The sequence below is a fragment of the Arvicanthis niloticus genome, chromosome 6, assembly GCF_011762505.2.
Source record: "Arvicanthis niloticus isolate mArvNil1 chromosome 6, mArvNil1.pat.X, whole genome shotgun sequence".
NCBI classification, from domain to species: Eukaryota; Metazoa; Chordata; class Mammalia; order Rodentia; family Muridae; genus Arvicanthis; species Arvicanthis niloticus.
The window spans coordinates 19,652,851-19,670,692 of record NC_047663.1 but is presented as its reverse complement, the minus strand read 5'-3'; the positions used below and the strand labels follow the sequence as shown (position 1 = coordinate 19,670,692).

General features: G+C 57.6%; 1 protein-coding gene across 4 annotated transcripts; it reads left to right on the top strand.

The window, feature by feature from the left end:
* The first annotated feature begins 239 nt into the window (after nucleotides 1-239).
* Adam11 (ADAM metallopeptidase domain 11) lies at nucleotides 240-17,030 on the top strand. Of its 4 annotated transcripts, XM_034506374.2 has the most exons (27): nucleotides 240-360; nucleotides 824-1,008; nucleotides 8,486-8,562; nucleotides 8,719-8,785; nucleotides 9,891-9,976; nucleotides 10,058-10,133; nucleotides 10,536-10,602; nucleotides 10,666-10,733; nucleotides 11,080-11,154; nucleotides 11,366-11,437; nucleotides 11,581-11,747; nucleotides 12,140-12,224; nucleotides 12,323-12,413; nucleotides 12,525-12,576; nucleotides 13,002-13,101; nucleotides 13,176-13,247; nucleotides 13,373-13,465; nucleotides 13,777-13,857; nucleotides 14,337-14,387; nucleotides 14,489-14,552; nucleotides 14,815-14,914; nucleotides 15,068-15,187; nucleotides 15,280-15,448; nucleotides 15,547-15,661; nucleotides 15,746-15,836; nucleotides 16,380-16,397; nucleotides 16,869-17,030. In XM_034506374.2, exons 1-27 carry the CDS (start codon nucleotides 297-299, stop codon nucleotides 16,882-16,884), a joined length of 2,322 nt encoding a protein of 773 aa, XP_034362265.1. In that variant the 5' UTR covers nucleotides 240-296; the 3' UTR covers nucleotides 16,885-17,030. The 4 variants fall into 4 exon arrangements, with proteins under 4 accessions (XP_034362265.1, XP_034362264.1, XP_076791834.1 ...); XM_034506373.2 differs by lacking the exon at nucleotides 16,869-17,030 and having other exon boundaries at nucleotides 16,380-16,570; XM_076935719.1 differs by lacking the exons at nucleotides 240-360; nucleotides 824-1,008; nucleotides 8,486-8,562; ... (1 more) ...; nucleotides 9,891-9,976; nucleotides 15,746-15,836 and having other exon boundaries at nucleotides 10,666-10,729; nucleotides 16,380-17,007.
* Nucleotides 17,031-17,842: the final 812 nt, after the last annotated feature.

Below are 17,842 nucleotides of genomic sequence, written 5' to 3'. Positions count from 1 at the left end.
TTGTCCTACCGCAGCGGAGGCCCGGGCCCCGGCTAGGGGGCGGGGGGCGGGCCCAAAGCTCACGTGCTTGCCGCTCGCCTCTTAACCCGGCCCCGCCGCCCCGCCGGGATGGCCGCGGCCAGAGCGCACTGAGCCCCGCGTCTCTCGCTCGCGACCCCCGCCCGGCCCGCGCGTCCGCCCGCCCCGCTCGCCGCCGGCGTCGCCCGCCCCCGCCCTCCTCCCTCCCTTTTCCCCTCCCTCCCTCCCCGCGCCGCTCGCAGCCGCAGCCCCCGGACCCGGAGGATTATGAGCGAACCATGAGGCGGCTGCGGCGCTGGGCGATCGCGGCTCTGCTGCTGTTGCCGCTGCTCCCCCCGCCCGGTGAGTGACCCCGGCCGCCTAGCCCCTGCCCCCGCGCCCCTGGCCAGTCCGCGCCCTGGGCTTTTGCAGCGATTTCTGCTGCAGCCACATTTTCCTGCAGTGCTCCGGGTGACAGCCGGTCCGGAGCTCGAGAGGGTAGGGGAGTGGGAGAGAAGGGAAGGTGCTTCCACCCACCTGTCCGGATCCGGCCGGCCCTACCGCGGCCATCCCCTGCAGCTGGCCGGCGGACTCTGCAGGTCTCTGCGGGCTTGGGGGGGGGGCAGTCGTGACTGTTGGGCAGAAGGAAGCTCTCGGCCCCCTCCCCGTGAGGGTTCTTCCCTCAGCAAGGCAGCCAGATCCTCCCACCCATATGCCCACTGGGCTCCAAGGGCCGCGATCGAGTGGGGGCTGGAGCGTGCCCCCCATCCCAAGTCTCCTGCCCCATGGAGGGCATCTGCCTGCAGCTATGGCCTTGTCTCCTCAGGTCTTGGGGCCCTGGGTCCCAGTGGAGCTCTGCACTGGAAGAGTTCAGCCCATGTGGGGAGCCCAGAGAGTCCAGAGGGCCCTGAGGTCACAGAGCCCAGCCGGCTGGTAAGGGAGAGCTCCGGGGGAGAGGTCCGAAAGCCACAGTTGGACACCAGGGTCCGCCAGGATCCGCCTAGGGGGACGGTGAGTCGGGCTGGGTGGTGAGCCAGGGGTCTGGAGCAGGCCTTATACCCCGCAACAGTCCGCCAAGTAGCCAGGGTGCAGTGCCACCCGCTGAGGCTGCAGCTCCTGCTGCCTCCCTTTCAGTGCAATGGGTCATCAGGTGGGGCTGGAGCCCAGCAGTGGGGACTCCGGGACTCTCCAGCTCCGGACCCCTCCCCTCACTGTGGAAACCCCCTGCCCTGCACACCAGTAGACATTGGCACACTCAGGTTTCAGTTTGCTTAGGGTCATCCTTCAACCAGCCCCCCACTGCCCACCAGAAACAGTGGTTCTGCCTAAAACAGGTCTTGGGGGCAGGACAGCATCATGCAGTCAGAGATTCATGCTCTGATGTCCCAGCAAAGCCACCCCTCAGTGGACTTTCTTGGAACAGCATGATGTTGACTCCTGCCTCAGTTTCCCTCTGTGCACACATAGGCTTATTCTTCTTGTCCTAGCTGAAGCTGGGGCCTTGCAGAATGACCTGAGGCCCAGGATTCATCTGCAAAGTGCTGGCTCTACCTGTGCCCTGTCCCTTTCGTGCTGCTGGGCCCCTGCTTCCCAGAGGAAGGTTGGGAATGAAGGAGATTAAGTGCAATTAATAATTAATTAATATCATGTGAATAATAACCATCCAGATGGAATAGTCATTCAGCTTAGCTCTCCAGGAGCTTGAAGCCGAAAGTTAGCCAGGCCAAGAGGGGAGGCTGAGGGCTGTACAGGGAAAGCCATGCAGAAACAGGAGGTGTCGAGAGACTCAAAGGAGGGGCCAAGCCAAGTCTGAGAAGTTTGGGGCAGCTGGGAGTGGTGGGAGGTGAATTGGGCTGGGTAGAGGGAGGAGGGGAAGAGAGGAGACTGGCGTCTGGCCCTGCCTAATGTACTTGGTTAAAAGCCCTTCAGGGGGAGGGGGAGGAGAGGTAGTTGGGTGGTGCAGAGATGGGAATAGTTGAGGATGGAATGGAGCAGGAAGGAGCATGCATAATGGATGGACCATCACTCAGGGCTGTGTTGAGGAGGGGAGGGGAGGGGGCTAATGGTCCTGAGTTGGCAGCTGCTGCAGGGTTAGGGGTGGGGTAGAGGCCAACTTCAGCGCCCACTCCGGCACCCAGAGAGGCAGCTGAATGAGCCTTGGGGATGTCCCAGGCCCAGGGGTGGAGTATCCTGGTCGCTCTTTGGTTTCTAGCATAGCTTTCTATGAACTGCGTACTCTGCAGCACACTTGACCCCGTCTGACCACTGGGACTCTGGCTCGAGCTATACAAGAGATACATGCTATGGGGTCAAGGTATAGTTGAGACGCATAAGGGATGAGAAGTGGGGGCTCCAGCTTGGTAGGCTATGACTTCCCCTAGCTCTTCCTCAGGACAGCAGGCCTGGGCTGTGGGCGGAGACGGTGAAGCACACAGTAGGGCTGAGCTGGGCTCTTTGGATGTTGTTCTTTTTAGGTGACTGTGTTGGCTTGTGTGTGGAGCCAGGTATAAACAAGTAACTGAATCCATCGTCTAAGAAGTGGCCAAGGCATGGGGTGGAGAGTTCTGTGGATCCTGGGTAGTTGTTGTCTCTGGTTGTTTCTCTGGGCCTGAGACTGCCTTGAGGATCATGCATCTTTCCCAGGAGAATCACTTGGCACCCTGGTGTCCTCATCCCTCAGGTGCCAAAGGCAGGAGACCTGTTCAGGTGGTAAAGGGGAAGGCTGCCAAGGCCACGGGGCTGCTGTGCGCATTCCACATCCCTTTCTTTCCACAAGGCCATAGGCAGATACTTCCGCCTGCCCCTGTACGTATTAGCCAGCTCAGACCCAGAGGGGCTATGCCACTTGTCCAAAGTTAATAGACCTTAAGCCCAGAGCGCTTTCTACTGGGCTATTCTACCTCTAGAGATTGTGAAATTTAGGCTCCGAGGGGAGCTCCAACGTTCCCCAAGTCAGAAGGATGGAAGGAGAGGAGACTGATGCATGTCCAAGAATTTCCCTGACTGAACCGGTCCCTGACACATCACCACCCCCACCCCCGCCCCCAGCACACACACCTGGCACTGCTTCCCAGGGTCAGAAGTGGAAGAATGATGGAGCCAGTGCAGGCGGAAACAGGACTCTACAGGAAGTGTTCTGCCTCTGCCCAGACCCTGTCCCAGGGGTCACTGCACTGCAGGCTGGGCCTCAGCGACTAGCATCCCTGGTGATGCAATGGATAGAGGCCTGTGCTAGCCACAGGGAACCTGCCCTGGCTGGAGGCTGGTCATGTCCTCTTTCTGAGTCTTATCTGACCTTGATTATTAATCTAGGGGTGATGGTATCTCAGCCCTCTCTAGGTGACAGCAGTGGGAAAGGCCTTCATGTGCTGGGGTCCCTTTGGGGAAGGCAGGGCTGGGACAGGAACTAGACCCCAGGTGTCACCGACACCCCTTGCTGGGGCAGACCTCCTGAGCTGCTGAAAGTCTGGGTTGACTACGATCCATCGGAACTCCAGAAGCCAAAGCATCTGTTTCCGTCTCTCAGACGCCGCTCTCTCCACCAAGGCTCTCATCTCTCTTATTGGGAAGATTGGGCCTGTGGCCTGGAGAAGGGGGAGAACCCAGAAAGCCAATGTCTCAGAGAGCCTGCAGCTGAGGGAGGAAGACAAGATGCCATGATGCACAGTTAGGTTGGCATCCACTGCAGAAGTGCGGGCCGGCAAAGAGTGCACCAGCTGACCGAGTCCATGGGCCCAGGAAGCTGTTGTGTGCATCTTGCCTGGTCCTTGGAAACCCAGACGCTTTGGGGAGCCGAAGGGAAATGAGGCTATGGGCAGCAAGCAGAGTCGGGACCCAGGTCTGCAGCCAACCCAGCTGAGCTAGGCTAGCCCTGGGAGAGCCCATTCAAGAGCTGCCGGAGAGAGTGATAACTGCTGGGCATTGTTTTTGCATAGGAGCGAGCATGCAAATAAGTAACGTCCCAACCCATTCGAGCTGGACACAGGGAACAGCAAGGTCAGGGACTGAGGCCCCTCACACCCTCCCCCCAGAGACAAGGCCATGTCGTGATTTGCAGCTATGGCAGAGCAGCCACACAGCTCTGTGTAGGTCTTGGGGAAGAGAGGCTCTGTGGAGATGAGTGGCTGGAAGCCAAGGACAGGGCATTTGGGGGTTACCTGTCCAGCTCCAGGTGGGAATTTAAAGGGAGCATCGTGACATCTGCAGTCCTCCCACTAGACTCTGGCCTGTGGGCCTGGCCTTACCCAGCACCCTCCTGGGTGCCTCGAGGAGCCCAGCTGTCCAGAGTCTGTCCCCAGAGGGACTGATGACCCTGTAAGGAGGTGACTCTGTCCTCAAAAATTTAGGTCAAACCCGATCATCGGAAGTCATGCACCTGTTCTTCTTGTCTGTAGCCGATGCCCTGTGGATGAATGGAGCCTGTCCACCGTGCTGGTGTCTGCTGGGCGGGAGGGGGTGGCTGCTGGATGAGGGGGCTCCCCGGCAAGGCCCCCACCTCTTTGGCTTCTTCCTGTTTGCTCTCACCCAGCCCCAAGAGTGTCTGCAAACACAGAGAGTGGAGGCAAGGGGAGACCCTCACAGGTAAATAAATCACTCCACCCAGATCTAGAGCACCAAGCCCGATTCATGTCGCCATCCACAGGAGTTAAACCAAAGAGGTATTTTACCTCAAAGCCCTGTTTGGCTTCAGGTTGTGGAGGTCCTTCATGTTGTGACTACTGCCCCTGACTGTAATGGTGTGCTGAATTTTACGTCATGCTCATAACACCCATTTTAACGGTAGAAAAACTGAGTGGGGGGTAAATGGTTCCTCAGGGCTTATACTGCCCATCCACCCTGAAGACTGCTGAGGACTTGGGTGGGGAGGAAGGCAGCGATAGCCCTTGCTCCAAACCATTAAAAGGCATTAAAAGGTGAATTAGGGATCACATGTGCGTGTGTGTGTGTGTGTGTGTGTGTGCACATCTGTATGTGTACGTACATGTTTGTGAGTGTATGTGTGCATATATCTATGTGGGAGTCTGTGATTATGTGTATGTGTACATGTTTGTATGTGTATGTTTGTGAGTGTATGTGTGCATATATATGTGGTCGTGATTATGTATGTGAGCATGTTTGTATGTGCATGTTTGTGAGTGTATGTGTGCATGTCTGTATGTGGTGTCTATATGTTTGTATGTGCATGTTTGTGAATGTATGTGTGCATGTCTGTATGTGGTGTGTATATGTTTGTATGTGCATGTTTGTGAGTGTATGTGTGCGTGTCTGTATGTGGTGTGTATATGTGTGTAAAAACTGGAAACTTAGAGGTTGAGAGGTGTGAGTGGGCTGAGCCTTCTGGGGACTGGTAGGGGTTGGCTTCGCAGGTGAAGATGAGAGAGGGTGGGGTTCAGAGTCCTTGTGGGGCAGTGCCTGGAGGGGAACAGGGATCTGCAGCTTCAGTTTTCTGGGGAACTCTGGTGCTCATTATCAGTCCCTCCTGCCACTTCGATTCTAGGTGTAAGGTCTTTCTCTGTGCCCTATATGATCTGGGTGGCCCAACGCAGGACATGGAGAAAGCAAGAGAAACTGAGGTGTGTGGGCTGCCAGAAGCAGGAGCCTGGGAGGCAGGGAGGACCTGCCAAGGAGAGAGGCAGGTGGAGGGGCAGTCACCTGCCAGGAACCACATACCAGCTGACATGCAGAAGCATCCTCCAGTCCAGGAGAAAGACTTGGCCTGGCATCTCCCCAGCATGACCCTGGGACTGTCACCACCTGGTGTCGCTCCCTGAGGACCTGCCAGCCTGGGGCAGGTTGAGATCAAATGAACAGGGCATCTAAGAGTCAAGGTGGCCGAGAAGGAAGAGGCAAGTGCAGGCCATGGGGTCATGTCAAGCACCCCTGAGTAGTGTTGAGCCAGGGCACAGGCTGAGGTGTGACCCACTGCTGTGACCCGAGGTCTGGAGGGCCCTAGGGACTGAGGGTAACGGGAGGAGACAGGGCTGGGATAGTGGGCCAGGCCTGACAAGGAGAACTATCGACTTTGGTAGAAACACTAGGCAAAAACTTGACTGGAACTTGTAGGTCCTGGAGTCAGCAGCCCTGTGCCTGGGATAGGGCAGGGCTCGCTTGATCTGGTGCTCCCCTCTGAGTGTGGACAGTTGGGCCAGACCAACATACCTTAGTGCCTTAATTCTCAACTATCTCCGGCCACCTTGTACAGAGTCCTGTAAGTCTGCCTCGGCCCACCCCGTCCGTTCGTCCCCACCCCACCCCACCCCCGCCCCGTACCATCCCTCAGGACCAGCTGGTCTTCTCTGGGCTGAGCCCTGTGTCCCTTGGAGAAGGGTGGTGTGCCTCACAGCTGAGCCTCACTGGCTGCAGAGAACTGGAGAAAGAGAACCCCACCGTGTCTCTCACCATCTATCGGTCCCTGCTTTCCCCAGAGCGGGCTTAGCGTGACCCTTGCAGAAGTCTTCCAGCCTTGTGTACTCAACTTACATTCGTCGGAGGGAAAATCTGGGGCTCACGGAGGCGTCTGGATCATCCCTAAGGTTGCACAACTTAGAACTGGATCAAAGGAAGGAGCCTAGAAAGCTACTTCTCCGAGCAGCCAGGATAGGGACAGACAGACAAGCCCAGGTAGTCCTGAGGTGGGAAGGGCAGAGGTGCCCAGGCAGAGCTGAAGGAGAGAGGACCAGAGCCAGGCCAGGCATGAGGGGGACAGCAGACTTGGCGAGGTTGAGGGGGATTGTAGCAGGGACTCATGGCCCTTGGTTTTCTATTCTGAGCCTGATTGATGCTCTGGGGGCTTAGGGTAGAGCTTGGAACCTCAGACAGCCTGGGATGGGGCGAGTCTATGTCCTTGGGGCTCACAGGTCTGCCTTTGCAGGCGCTGGCCTTTGGTTCCACATTGTCTGCATGCCCCAAGGCTCCCAGGGCCCTGGGCTGACTTCCATTCTTGTCAGCTTCCAGAAGAGAAGTATTGGAAGTGTAGTCTCTGGGGTTGAATATTACACTCTTTTTAAATTTTTCTCTCTTTTCTGTTTGGGGTACAAGGTCTCAGCAGCCAAGACAGTATGGAACTATGGAGCCGAGGCTAGCCTTGAACCCATCATCTTCCTGCCTCATCCTCCTGGGATTGCAAATTGCATCACCACACAAGGCATTAACCTCTTACCTGCGTGGCCTTGTGCATACTAGTTTGCATCTCTGTGCTTTGCTTGTGTCGGTCAGGAAGGGCGGGAGCAGCTGCCCTTCAATCACCGGGTGATTGAAGAGGTCAAATATGGCAGCGCTCATAGAGTTCAGACCACCTCAGAGGCCCTAAGCAGTACTCAGAAAGAATTAGTTATGGTAAGGTGAAAGAGGACTCAACTAGGCACCGGCTCTGAGACCCATTGACCTGAGTGTCAGGGCTCTCTTCCTGCACCAGAGGGCAGAGTGGCAAGGTCTGGCTCCAGAGACATCTCTAAATAGATGGAATAGGAAAGACTCTGGCCCCTGAATTCAGCCCCAGACATTTCCTGTGCTTGCAAAATGATTTGGAAGACCAAAGACTTTGACTGCCAGCATTTGAAAGAGAGCTGGGCTCCAGGTGTGTCCTTAAAGTGGTTGTAGCTCAGGCCAGCCCCCCTTCCTTTAGCCCAAGCTCTGCTACCCTTCTCTGGTGTGTGTGTGTGTGTGTGTGTGTGTGTGTGTGTGTGTGTGTGTGTGTGTGTGAAACTTTGCCTCCAGCCTTTGATGTCTCCCTTCTCCCATCCCCACTGCCAGGCAGCTGGGCATCTAGGCAGAGAGGGCAGCCATCTTGCTCAGGCCTAGTCCATTGCCATAGCAACTTGGAGCCTCTCAGTCCCACTACATATGCCTCTTTGAAAAATTTATCAGGAAAACTTCCGTGTTTAAAAATTAACCGTTGGATTGAAATATTAAAGATGAGCTGCTTTGGGTAGGCAGAGGGCAATGGATTCGGGGTGTGGGAGCCCCACCCTCCTGTCAAGGTAGCACCTGCCCTTGCCCAGCATTAGGGCCCCAGTGGTCAGTCTCCATGTGTCTGGAGGCCTGAGTCCTGTATAGGTTGGGGTTGGGGTAGCAAGGGGCCTGCTCCCCTTCCCCTGTCCAGCCATGGGCTGAGACAGGCTACTTTCCCATGGTATGTTAGGGGCCTTCTTTCTGTTCCATTGAAGCCGGGTGGCCCTGTCGTCAGCTCTGAGAGCCTACTATGAGGCCATGGGCAAGGCCAAGCTGCCCCTCTGTGTCTCTGATTCTCAAGGAGACTAACCCAGAAAGCAGTCAGGGCACAGAGGGTGCCCAGGACCTGGGTGGGGGGTGGGAGGGGTGGGCTGTGGCCAAGGTTGAACAGTTGTCCCTGGGAAAGGAGCCTCAGAGGACAAAGACCCAAGAAAGGGGTCTCCTCAGCTTCTGGGGCTTGGCTGTCCCTCCCCAGGGTTCCTCTGGGGTTCCCCATTCTCACCTCAGGCTGACCCCTCTCTGCTCTCCCCCATGTCAGCCTGTGCACCTGGCCCAGGTGAGTTTTGTCATCCCAGCCTTCGACTCAGACTTCACTCTGGACCTGGAGCTAAACCAGTGAGTGTGGCCTGGAGCCAGAGGGCAGGCAGTGGGGCAGTGGGGTGTGGCTGGCTGGGGACTCCTGGGGGATGTGGATCCTTAGCTGGGGTGGGACCTAAGCAGGACTTGGCTTCACCTGGTGACCCCCCCCTTCCTGCTACTTTGCCGTTTCAGTCACCTCCTGTCCTCGCAGTACGTGGAGCGACACTTCAGCCGGGAGGGGACAAGGCAGCACAACACTGTGAGTGTCTCTGGAGGGGTCAGATAGGATAGAGGTGCTGTTCAATGCTCACAGAGGCAAGGGTGGGGCTGTAGGTGTACCACAGTGGTGGAGAGCCAGCCTGTGTATGTGAGGCTTTGACCCCCGGAACACCAGCAGAGAGGAACACTGAGGACAGAGAGACGGATGGCAGAGGGGTGTCAGGGACACACTCAGCATGGCCAGGTGTCTGGACCCCCCCACACCTTTGAGACTTTGTGGACCTGCAATTAGGAAGGAAAGACTGAGTGGTGTGGGACCCTGAGCCCCACCCCCCAGCTTCAGATTGTGGTCTGACCCCCCGGGACCCCTTGCATGGTGATATAACAGGGTCTTTATATCACCTTAGCTTTGGAAGGGACAGCAACCACTCCCTGGTTTGGGGAGAGCTGGGACCACACTCAGGGTTTCGTGCATCCTTGGAGAGAGCCCCATCCCTGAGCACCATCCAGACCAAATGCCTCCTCTTGCTTTGGGAGTCCCAGATGCCTGCCACACTAGGGTCCCAGTCCTGGAGGCCCTGGAGCCTGAACAAAGATGAATGAGCATCTATAAATAGCTTGCTCCCCCCCATTCCTCCCCCCCCCCAGCCTGTTCTGTAACTGGAGCACAAGTAATTCTGCAGGAAGTAGAGTTGGGAGAGGCGGGTGCTGTTGGTCCCCTCTGACCTGTGAGCAGGTCAGGAGAAGCCGTGCACAGTTTCTCAGCTGCAGACCACATGCATCTACTGCAGGTCCCGGTTAAATGACACACTGTAGGTGGCATGCTCAGAACAGGGTCTGGGGTATGTACGTATGTACAGCGGGTTCTATGTAAGAGCCAGCTAGTGGTCTCAAAGGACTCTGGGATCTTTCACCAGCCCCAACGAATAGCCAGGAGCTGGTGCTGCGGCCTAGTGTCCTCATTTTATGGGGTAGATGAAGCTGGCCCAGAAAGTGTTAGGAGCTTGCTCACGGGTGACAGAAGGCATTAGAAGCTCCACCAGCTTAGAGCCTCTGGTATTCCTGCGGCCACAGTCCTCCCTGTACTGTCCCCTTGCCTCCATGCTGGGGCAGGGGGTCCTACTCACAGCTTTTCCGCTTCACAGGGGGCTGGAGACCACTGCTACTACCACGGGAAACTCCGGGGCAACCCAGACTCCTTTGCTGCACTCTCCACCTGCCAGGGGCTTCAGTGAGTAGGGGTGGGGCACTAGGCGGCAGTGGGGGCCTGTGCCTGGCCCTGGATGGTGGCGAACTGTGCCTCTCTCTACAGTGGGGTCTTCTCTGATGGCAACCTGACTTACATCATAGAACCTAAGGAGATGGCTGGACCTTGGGGACCCCCACAGGTAAACAAAGCCTGCAGGGCCTTCCTGCCCTCCTTCTGACGGCCATGGCTGTGACTGCCCCCCAACAGCTGTGGTGCTTCCTCCTCCCCTCCAGTAACCTCAGCCTCACTGCCCTGGATGACCCCAGCTCTGGTTCCTGCCTTCTCCGCCCCCATCTCCAATGTCCCCTCTGTCCCCCAAGTGACCTCTCACTGGGCTCCAGTGTCCTTTGCCCCTGTCTCTCAGGGCGCCCCCAGGTCTTGACCCTGGAATCTGAGCATCTGGGAGATCAGATCCGACATGGGAGCTCTGGCCAGTTCTGGGTCACCCTGGGGTGGGGTGGGGGAAGGGTGGGAGCTGCCCCCAATCTGGGCTCAGAGCAGATCTGGTTGGCTCCCCAAGAACTAAATTCCCTCATTGCAGGGACCCCTTCCCCACCTCATTTACCGGACCCCTCTCCTCCCAGCCCCCCTTGGATGCAGGGAACCAGGTAAGAGAGGGGAAGGGGGTGGGGCTGGACAGCTAGGCCTCTCTTACCTACTGCTCCCCACAGGCTGCCTGTTTGCTGTCCCTGCCCAGTCTGCTCCTCCCAACTGGCCCAAGCTAAGAAGGAAAAGGCAGGTACGGGGCCCGCACAGCCTCGGGCTGCAAGACCTTAGAGAATGGTCCAAGGCAGGTCATCCCCACCTATGGCTGGGCAAAGGAGAGTTCACATCAATGAGGTCAGGGGCCAGGGAACTATCTCCAGAGAGGGCCACCTCAACAGGTCCCCATTTTGGGGCCCTCAGACACTGCATGTCCTCTGCTCTCGTTTCCAGGCTGGGAGGGATGGCATTTTCTGCCAGTTGGGGGCTGGCACCATCCCTGGCTGGAGACCAGAATGCCTCCTCCCCACAAGTCTGCTCATGGTTTACCCATGAGTCCAGACATGGAGGGGACTGATTCCAAGTGCCCACCCGCCCTCCAGGTCCGCAGGGGCCACCCCACAGTGCACAGCGAGACCAAGTATGTAGAGTTGATTGTGATCAACGACCACCAGCTGGTAAGTTCCCAGGCTGAGGAGCCTGGGAGGAGGGGCCACCGGGCTAAGGGAGGAGCCTGGGAGGAGGGGCCACCGGGCTAAGGGAGGAGCCTGGGAGGAGGGGCCACCGGGCTAAGGGAGGAGCCTGGGAGGAGGGGCCACCGGGCTAAGGGAAGAGCCTGGGAGGAGGGGCCAGGGGAGCCTTGCCTTCTGACCCCACCTCTCTTGGCAGTTTGAGCAGATGAGGCAGTCGGTGGTCCTCACCAGCAACTTTGCAAAATCTGTTGTGAACCTGGCAGATGTGGTGAGCTGCATTTCTACTCCCCTCCCCACTTCTTCCCCACATCCAGGCATCCAGGGGTCATTGTCAGCCACTGACCCCCACTTCTTGAAAATGTAGACCACAGCCTCCCTCCAGCCCCTCCCCCATCTTCTCTCTGGGCCCAGATATACAAGGAGCAGCTTAACACAAGAATTGTGCTGGTTGCCATGGAAACATGGGCAGATGGGGACAAGATCCAGGTGCAGGACGATCTACTGGAGACCCTGGCCCGGCTTATGGTCTACCGGCGGGAGGGTCTGCCTGAGCCCAGTGATGCCACCCACCTCTTCTCGTGAGTCCCCGCACTGTACCCTGCCAGCTTTTGCTGGCTGCTAGTTCTTACCGCCTGTGCCAGGTGCTCTTTTCGGGGGGCCTGCAGGTGGAGCTCACCTTGCGCCTGCCACCTGCTTCCAGCCACATGCACCAGCTGGGCATCCTCTGCACCTGGGGCTGTGCAGGGGATGTGATCTTCGTCTTTCTTTGCCAGACTGCCCATCACCCCTTTTTCTGTGATGAAGTTCTCTAGTGATGGACAAACCCAATTAAAGGCCCCCAAAACCTCAGTTTGGCTTAAGGGTGAATGCACCCAGATAGGGCAGGGCTAGCCTGAAGCCACCAGGCTGATATGAAGGCCTGGAATTCACTGCTCCTTCGACATCATCCTGACCACTCTCTCCCTTCTAGGGGTAGAACCTTCCAGAGCACCAGCAGCGGGGCGGCCTACGTGGGCGGCATCTGTTCACTGTCCAGGGGTGGGGGTGTGAACGAGGTGAGCACACAGGGTCTCAGCCAAGACAGAGGCTTGCTAAGACACAGTGGCTATTGGGAGCATGGAGACATCCTGTGCTCCATCTTCCCTATCCCTAGTATGGCAACATGGGTGCCATGGCGGTGACCCTGGCCCAGACGCTAGGACAGAACTTGGGCATGATGTGGAATAAACACCGGAGCTCGGCAGGTACCAACCCTGAAACCCACAACCCTCCCAGACCCACGCAGCACAGGAGCCATGGGGGGGGGGGGGCGTGCTTCTCCACCCTGTCTCATGTGTTCTTAAATCTCCTCTTAGGAGACTGCAAGTGTCCAGACATCTGGCTGGGCTGCATCATGGAGGACACTGGGTGAGTTCTTGGAGACAGACTTTGGGAAGGCTTTGAGGTAAGAAGAGGCCTTCAGGGAGCACTGGAAGTCTAGATGGGTGGCTTCAAGAGATCCAGCTCACGGGACTACTCAGGATAACCAAGAATAAAGATTATCTGTAAAAAGCTCAGGGACACTAGGATACCACAAACGGCCAGACTGCAGCGTGCTCTCTGGCCACTGGGAGGCGCTCGAGCCTCGTGCGAGGCTTCGTCCCTCCCAGGCGTTCCAACGCTGGGCTCTTTGTCCCGAGGTTCAAGGGACGTCCTCCACCCATTCCCAGATGGGAGTCTGGGATTGACTGTCGTACAACCACAGGGCAGTTCCTCGGTCTCCTTGTAGTAATAACCAAGTCTCCCGAGGGAGGGCTGCCCCCAGCAACACAGTCCCCCTCACGCCCGCCCAGGTTCTATTTGCCCCGCAAGTTCTCGCGCTGCAGCATCGACGAATACAACCAGTTTTTGCAGGAGGGAGGCGGGAGCTGCCTGTTCAACAAGCCCCTCAAGGTACCAGCGCAGAGAACTGGGAAGCGGGGGTGGTTAAGTCCCAGCCAGGCTCCCGACATCCCCTCTCCCTCCAGCTCCTGGACCCTCCCGAGTGTGGGAACGGCTTCGTGGAGGCGGGGGAGGAGTGCGACTGCGGGTCGGTGCAGGTGAGCGGTCCGGGTGGTGTCCCGTGTGGGCCCGGGACGCACGCGTGAAGCGTGGGCTCCAGGAAGGGAGAGCACAGAGTGGGAAGGGGCTAGCCCGCCTCTCCATTTCTCCCCGCGACCCTCAGGAGTGCAGCCGAGCGGGGGGCAACTGCTGCAAGAAATGCACCCTGACACACGACGCCATGTGCAGCGATGGGCTCTGTTGTCGCCGCTGCAAGGTGAGGACCAAGGGGGGGGGGAGCGAGGGATTGGGGGAAGAAGCAAAGAAACGATTGGATGCCCAGACAAGAGGCGGGAATGAGGAGGAGCTGAGTCTGTGTGGGCGGGCCTTGTCCCGAAGAAAGCACCAATGAGGAATGAGTTAGGAGCTGGGGGCCGGTGGGGTGGGGGGAGTCACCCTTACTGTTGAGGGTGAAGAGGGACAGGAAGTGAGAAACAGGCCTTGGGACCCACGATCCAGGACAGTAACCCTGGAAGGGCAGTGTCGAGATATTTATCCTTCCCAGAAACACATGCATGCTTTTCCTAGTATGAACCACGAGGTGTCTCCTGCCGAGAAGCGGTGAATGAGTGTGACATCGCAGAGACCTGCACCGGAGACTCAAGCCAGGTCTGCTAAACCAGCTGTCCTGTGGAAGCTCAAAGCAAGACAGCCCCCTCCCTTAGAAGTTTGGCTCTGAAGAGCTGACTACTCTCTGTATCCTCTCTGCTTAGCAGCCGGCCACACTGCCCGCCACTAACCAGCCTCAGCTTTTTCTTCTTTGAGAAAGGGGTCAGGCCACCTAGCTCCATTCCTTCAATCATGAAATAAGCATTTGTAGAGAGGCTGGTACTCCCATCACCTGGCACCAGTGTCTAGTGTATTCTAGGAATCAGATGGGTCGTAACATCGGTTAACTAGATCTTAGGAAACTGGGGAAGCCCAGAAAAGCCTGGGAGTCAAATCCAGAGCCAAACAGGCCCCGTCCTTCATGTGGAAGAGCCATGTAACATGAGACTTCTTTGGGAAGCTTTTGGTTCCCTGCATTCTTCCCCAGTACCTCTGCTCAGCTCTGGGCTACCCTGCTCAGCCAGCCCCTCTCTCTGCAGTGCCCCCCTAACCTTCACAAGCTGGATGGTTACTACTGTGATCATGAGCAGGTATGAGGGATGGGGGTGGGGTCCTCCCTCCAAATTCAGTGCAGTTGTGTCCCCACTATGATCCCTCGGTGTCTTCATGCTTCCTCTCCTGTGGGTCATAGGGTCGTTGCTATGGAGGCCGCTGTAAAACCCGGGACCGGCAGTGCCAAGCCCTATGGGGCCATGGTGAGTCCAGCTGGGTATAGGGAACAGTGACTCGGAAAAACACAAAACTCGAGAGTTAGGCTGGGGCAGCTTCCGGTTGAACATGTCCTGCAAATGACATGTGGCTTTTGAAGATCTTGGGCATCAAGCCCAAGGATTAGGCCTGAGTTTTAGAGGTGCAGGTCTGAGGTCCTAGAGGGGTGCAGGGGTCTGTGGGGTGATGCCTCACCTCTCTCTCTCTCTCTCTCTCTCTCTCTCTCTCTCTCTCTCTCTCTCTCTCTAGTGGCTGCAGATCGTTTCTGCTATGAGAAGCTGAATGTAGAGGGGACAGAGCGTGGAAACTGTGGGCGCAAGGGATCTGGTTGGGTCCAATGCACTAAGCAGTGAGTAGCATCCCAGAGCCAGGGTCGGGAATCTCCAAAGGTGAAGGCAGCAGGCTCCAGGAAGAGCCCGTGAGGCCCGAGGGGAAGGAACGCAGGTTCAGTACTTGGGTCTACAGTGAAATTTGGGTTCATTGTCCCCATGTGTCCCAACAGGGATGTGCTCTGTGGCTTCCTTCTATGTGTCAACATCTCTGGAGCACCTCGGCTAGGGGATCTGGGGGGTGACATCAGCAGTGTCACCTTCTACCACCAGGGCAAGGAGCTGGACTGCAGGTGTTGTCCGGGACCGTGGCTGGGGAGGACAAGGGACAACTGGGACGGGGACTAGAGGACAGGGGTTGAGGCCAACTATACCATCTCTCCAGGGGAGGCCACGTGCAGCTAGCTGATGGCTCAGACCTGAGCTATGTGGAGGACGGCACAGCCTGTGGGCCCAACATGCTGTGCTTAGATCACCGCTGCCTGCCGGCCTCTGCCTTCAACTTCAGCACCTGCCCTGGAAGCGGAGAGCGACGGATCTGCTCCCATCATGGGGTGGGTGTCTGGAGGCCAGGAGGAGCATGGTGGAGGAGGCTGACATAGGGACGTGTCACGTGTCCTTGCTTACCCATGCTGGCCTCACCCACCTGTAGGTTTGCAGCAACGAAGGAAAGTGTATCTGTCAGCCAGACTGGACAGGCAAAGACTGCAGTATCCACAACCCACTGCCCACATCCCCTCCCACTGGGGAGACTGAGAGATACAAAGGTAAGGCTGAAGCTGCCCAGCACCGTCTGTGTTGCCCGTTTTCCATGCTTGTCCCTGCCAACCAAGCCCTGCCCTCCTCCCCAGGTCCCAGCGGTACCAACATCATCATTGGCTCCATCGCCGGGGCTGTCCTGGTCGCAGCCATCGTCCTGGGCGGCACGGGCTGGGGATTTAAGTAAGAGACACATTCTCCCTAGATCCCCTCCAGGTGCCTGGGGGTTCAGCACCCCAGACTGTTGGAGCCTAATGACCTCCCTAACAGGTTAGCTCAGCCTGAACTCACACATCACTCCTGCAAGCCAGCCCACAGGGTCTGGTTTAAACATTTTAAGAAGCCAACACCAGACTTTACGGGAACAGCCTTGACTCCCAGCCTCCTGAAGACTGCATCCCAGCACTGCCAGGGGAGAGGTGGTCAGGGCGTGTCTGAGATGTCCCCCAGTCCCTGTCCACATTCAGCTCAGGAACTCCAGGACATTGCAGTTAGGGTCTGATCTAGGCCCCACCCTGGGCACTTGAAGAGCCCTGAGGCCCAAGGTCACAAGGTGACTTAGTGGCCATGCTAGGATTTGAACCCTCTACCAAGCTGGGATAGAGCTCCATGGTCCATTTATGGGGCAGGTCTTCCTGAGATGGAAGGGCATTCTTTTGGAGAACAGGAAATTCACACAGTTTCTTTTCTTATCTCTCTTGCCTGTCCTGTCTTTGGCTCTTGAAGAAACATCCGTCGTGGAAGGTATGACCCGACCCAGCAGGGGGCAGTGTGATGCCGGCCACGTCATCCCTCCCGCTGTCCTTGTCTCCATTTCATCTGTCCCTTTGCATTCTGTTGACCGGGAGCTGGGACCGATCCGATTCCCGCAGCCCTGCAGGCAGCCTGGGCAGGAGTCCTCAGGCTCTTCCTCTTGCTCACCCGCCTGTTGGGCCCTGGTCCACCTTCATCTGTCCTTTCTGCCGCCGGGTACCATGGCCGGGTGGGCGCTGGAACTGTGCCCTGCAACCCCTACCCTTAGGGGGGGCCTCCCCCTGCGTCCTGCCCATCTGTTTTGTCTACCATGCCACCGCTGTCTGACCTCTGCCAGAACCCCCACCTGGCCAGCCTGTGACTTGATGCCTCCAGGACCTCTGGGGAGGAGCGGGGCATCTGGAGGGCTCACCCTCAGAGCCCAGTATCATGTCCTCTCCTGATGCCCTTTCTCCATTCCAGGTCCGGAGGGGCCTAAGTGCCACCCTGCTCCCTCCGAGCCTGGCACCCACCGTCTCGGCCCTGAACCACGAGGCTGCCTCCACCCAGCTACAGAGGGAGGCACCATGCAAATGTCTTCCAGGTCCAGCCTTCAGCTCCTGGCTGCACAGGGGTTGGGGGTTGGGACTATGGCCTGGCCTTTCAGACCACCTGGGTAGAGGGGCCTGGAGGAGGGCACTCACTGCCCAGTTCCTCATCTCACCTCATGCGGCTTTGGCCTTGCCACGTGTCCCCCTGTGAATGTAGCCTCCATCACCACAGCTCACGTTGGGGCCTGGACTGGTGCCTGCTGGGAGCAGCTGGGTGGCCCCTCTTCAAAACCAGGCAGCTGGAACCAGGGTGGTCGCTCCCCTGGACCTCACGGGAAGGGGCTGATCTACATTTTATCTTTTTTTTTTTTAAACTTTAATCTTAACTGATGAATGTAACCTTTGGGTTGCTGGGGCCAGGGGGCAGTTGTAGGGATGTTTTAACACTTACACGAGGACCTCCAGGGCCTGAGGCCTTGAGACCTCCCACATCCCTCTCTGGGAGGCCCAAACTGGAATCCTGTCAGGGAACCCAGCGGGGGCAGGGCGGCCCTGCTCGCCCCACCTCTGCCCAGCTTAGTAGAAGTCAGAGTGCTGATTCAAACCAAAGCTGCCTGTCCCGTGCCCACTGCCTAGCTCATGGGACTCTCTGTCCCAGACTGTCTTCGATTCCAAACTGACCATTCTGTTCCTGCCAGGGCGCATGCATTTGGGGGTATAGAAAAATATAGTCCCTAAAATAAACGGCACCTTTCCCCTTTCAAGAAGGGTGATTCTGGGGCTGTCTCAGGGTTCAGGTGCCCCCTGATGTGTCCTGGCTGCTCCAGAGCAGGCTATCTTAGCAGGGAGGACTCCACAGGTGGCCCTGTGCCCAGGGTCAGTGCCTGTGATGTGTAAGAGGAGATT

Coding starts and splice junctions, on each gene's coding strand:
- Adam11 (XM_034506373.2), top strand. CDS start 297: ATGAGGCGGCTGCGGCGCTGGGCGATCGCGGCTCTGCTGCTGTTGCCG. Junction 13,858..14,336: donor GCACCGGAGACTCAAGCCAG/GTCTGCTAAACC, acceptor CTCTCTCTGCAG/TGCCCCCCTAACCTTCACAA. Junction 14,915..15,067: donor TGGGTCCAATGCACTAAGCA/GTGAGTAGCATC, acceptor GTGTCCCAACAG/GGATGTGCTCTGTGGCTTCC.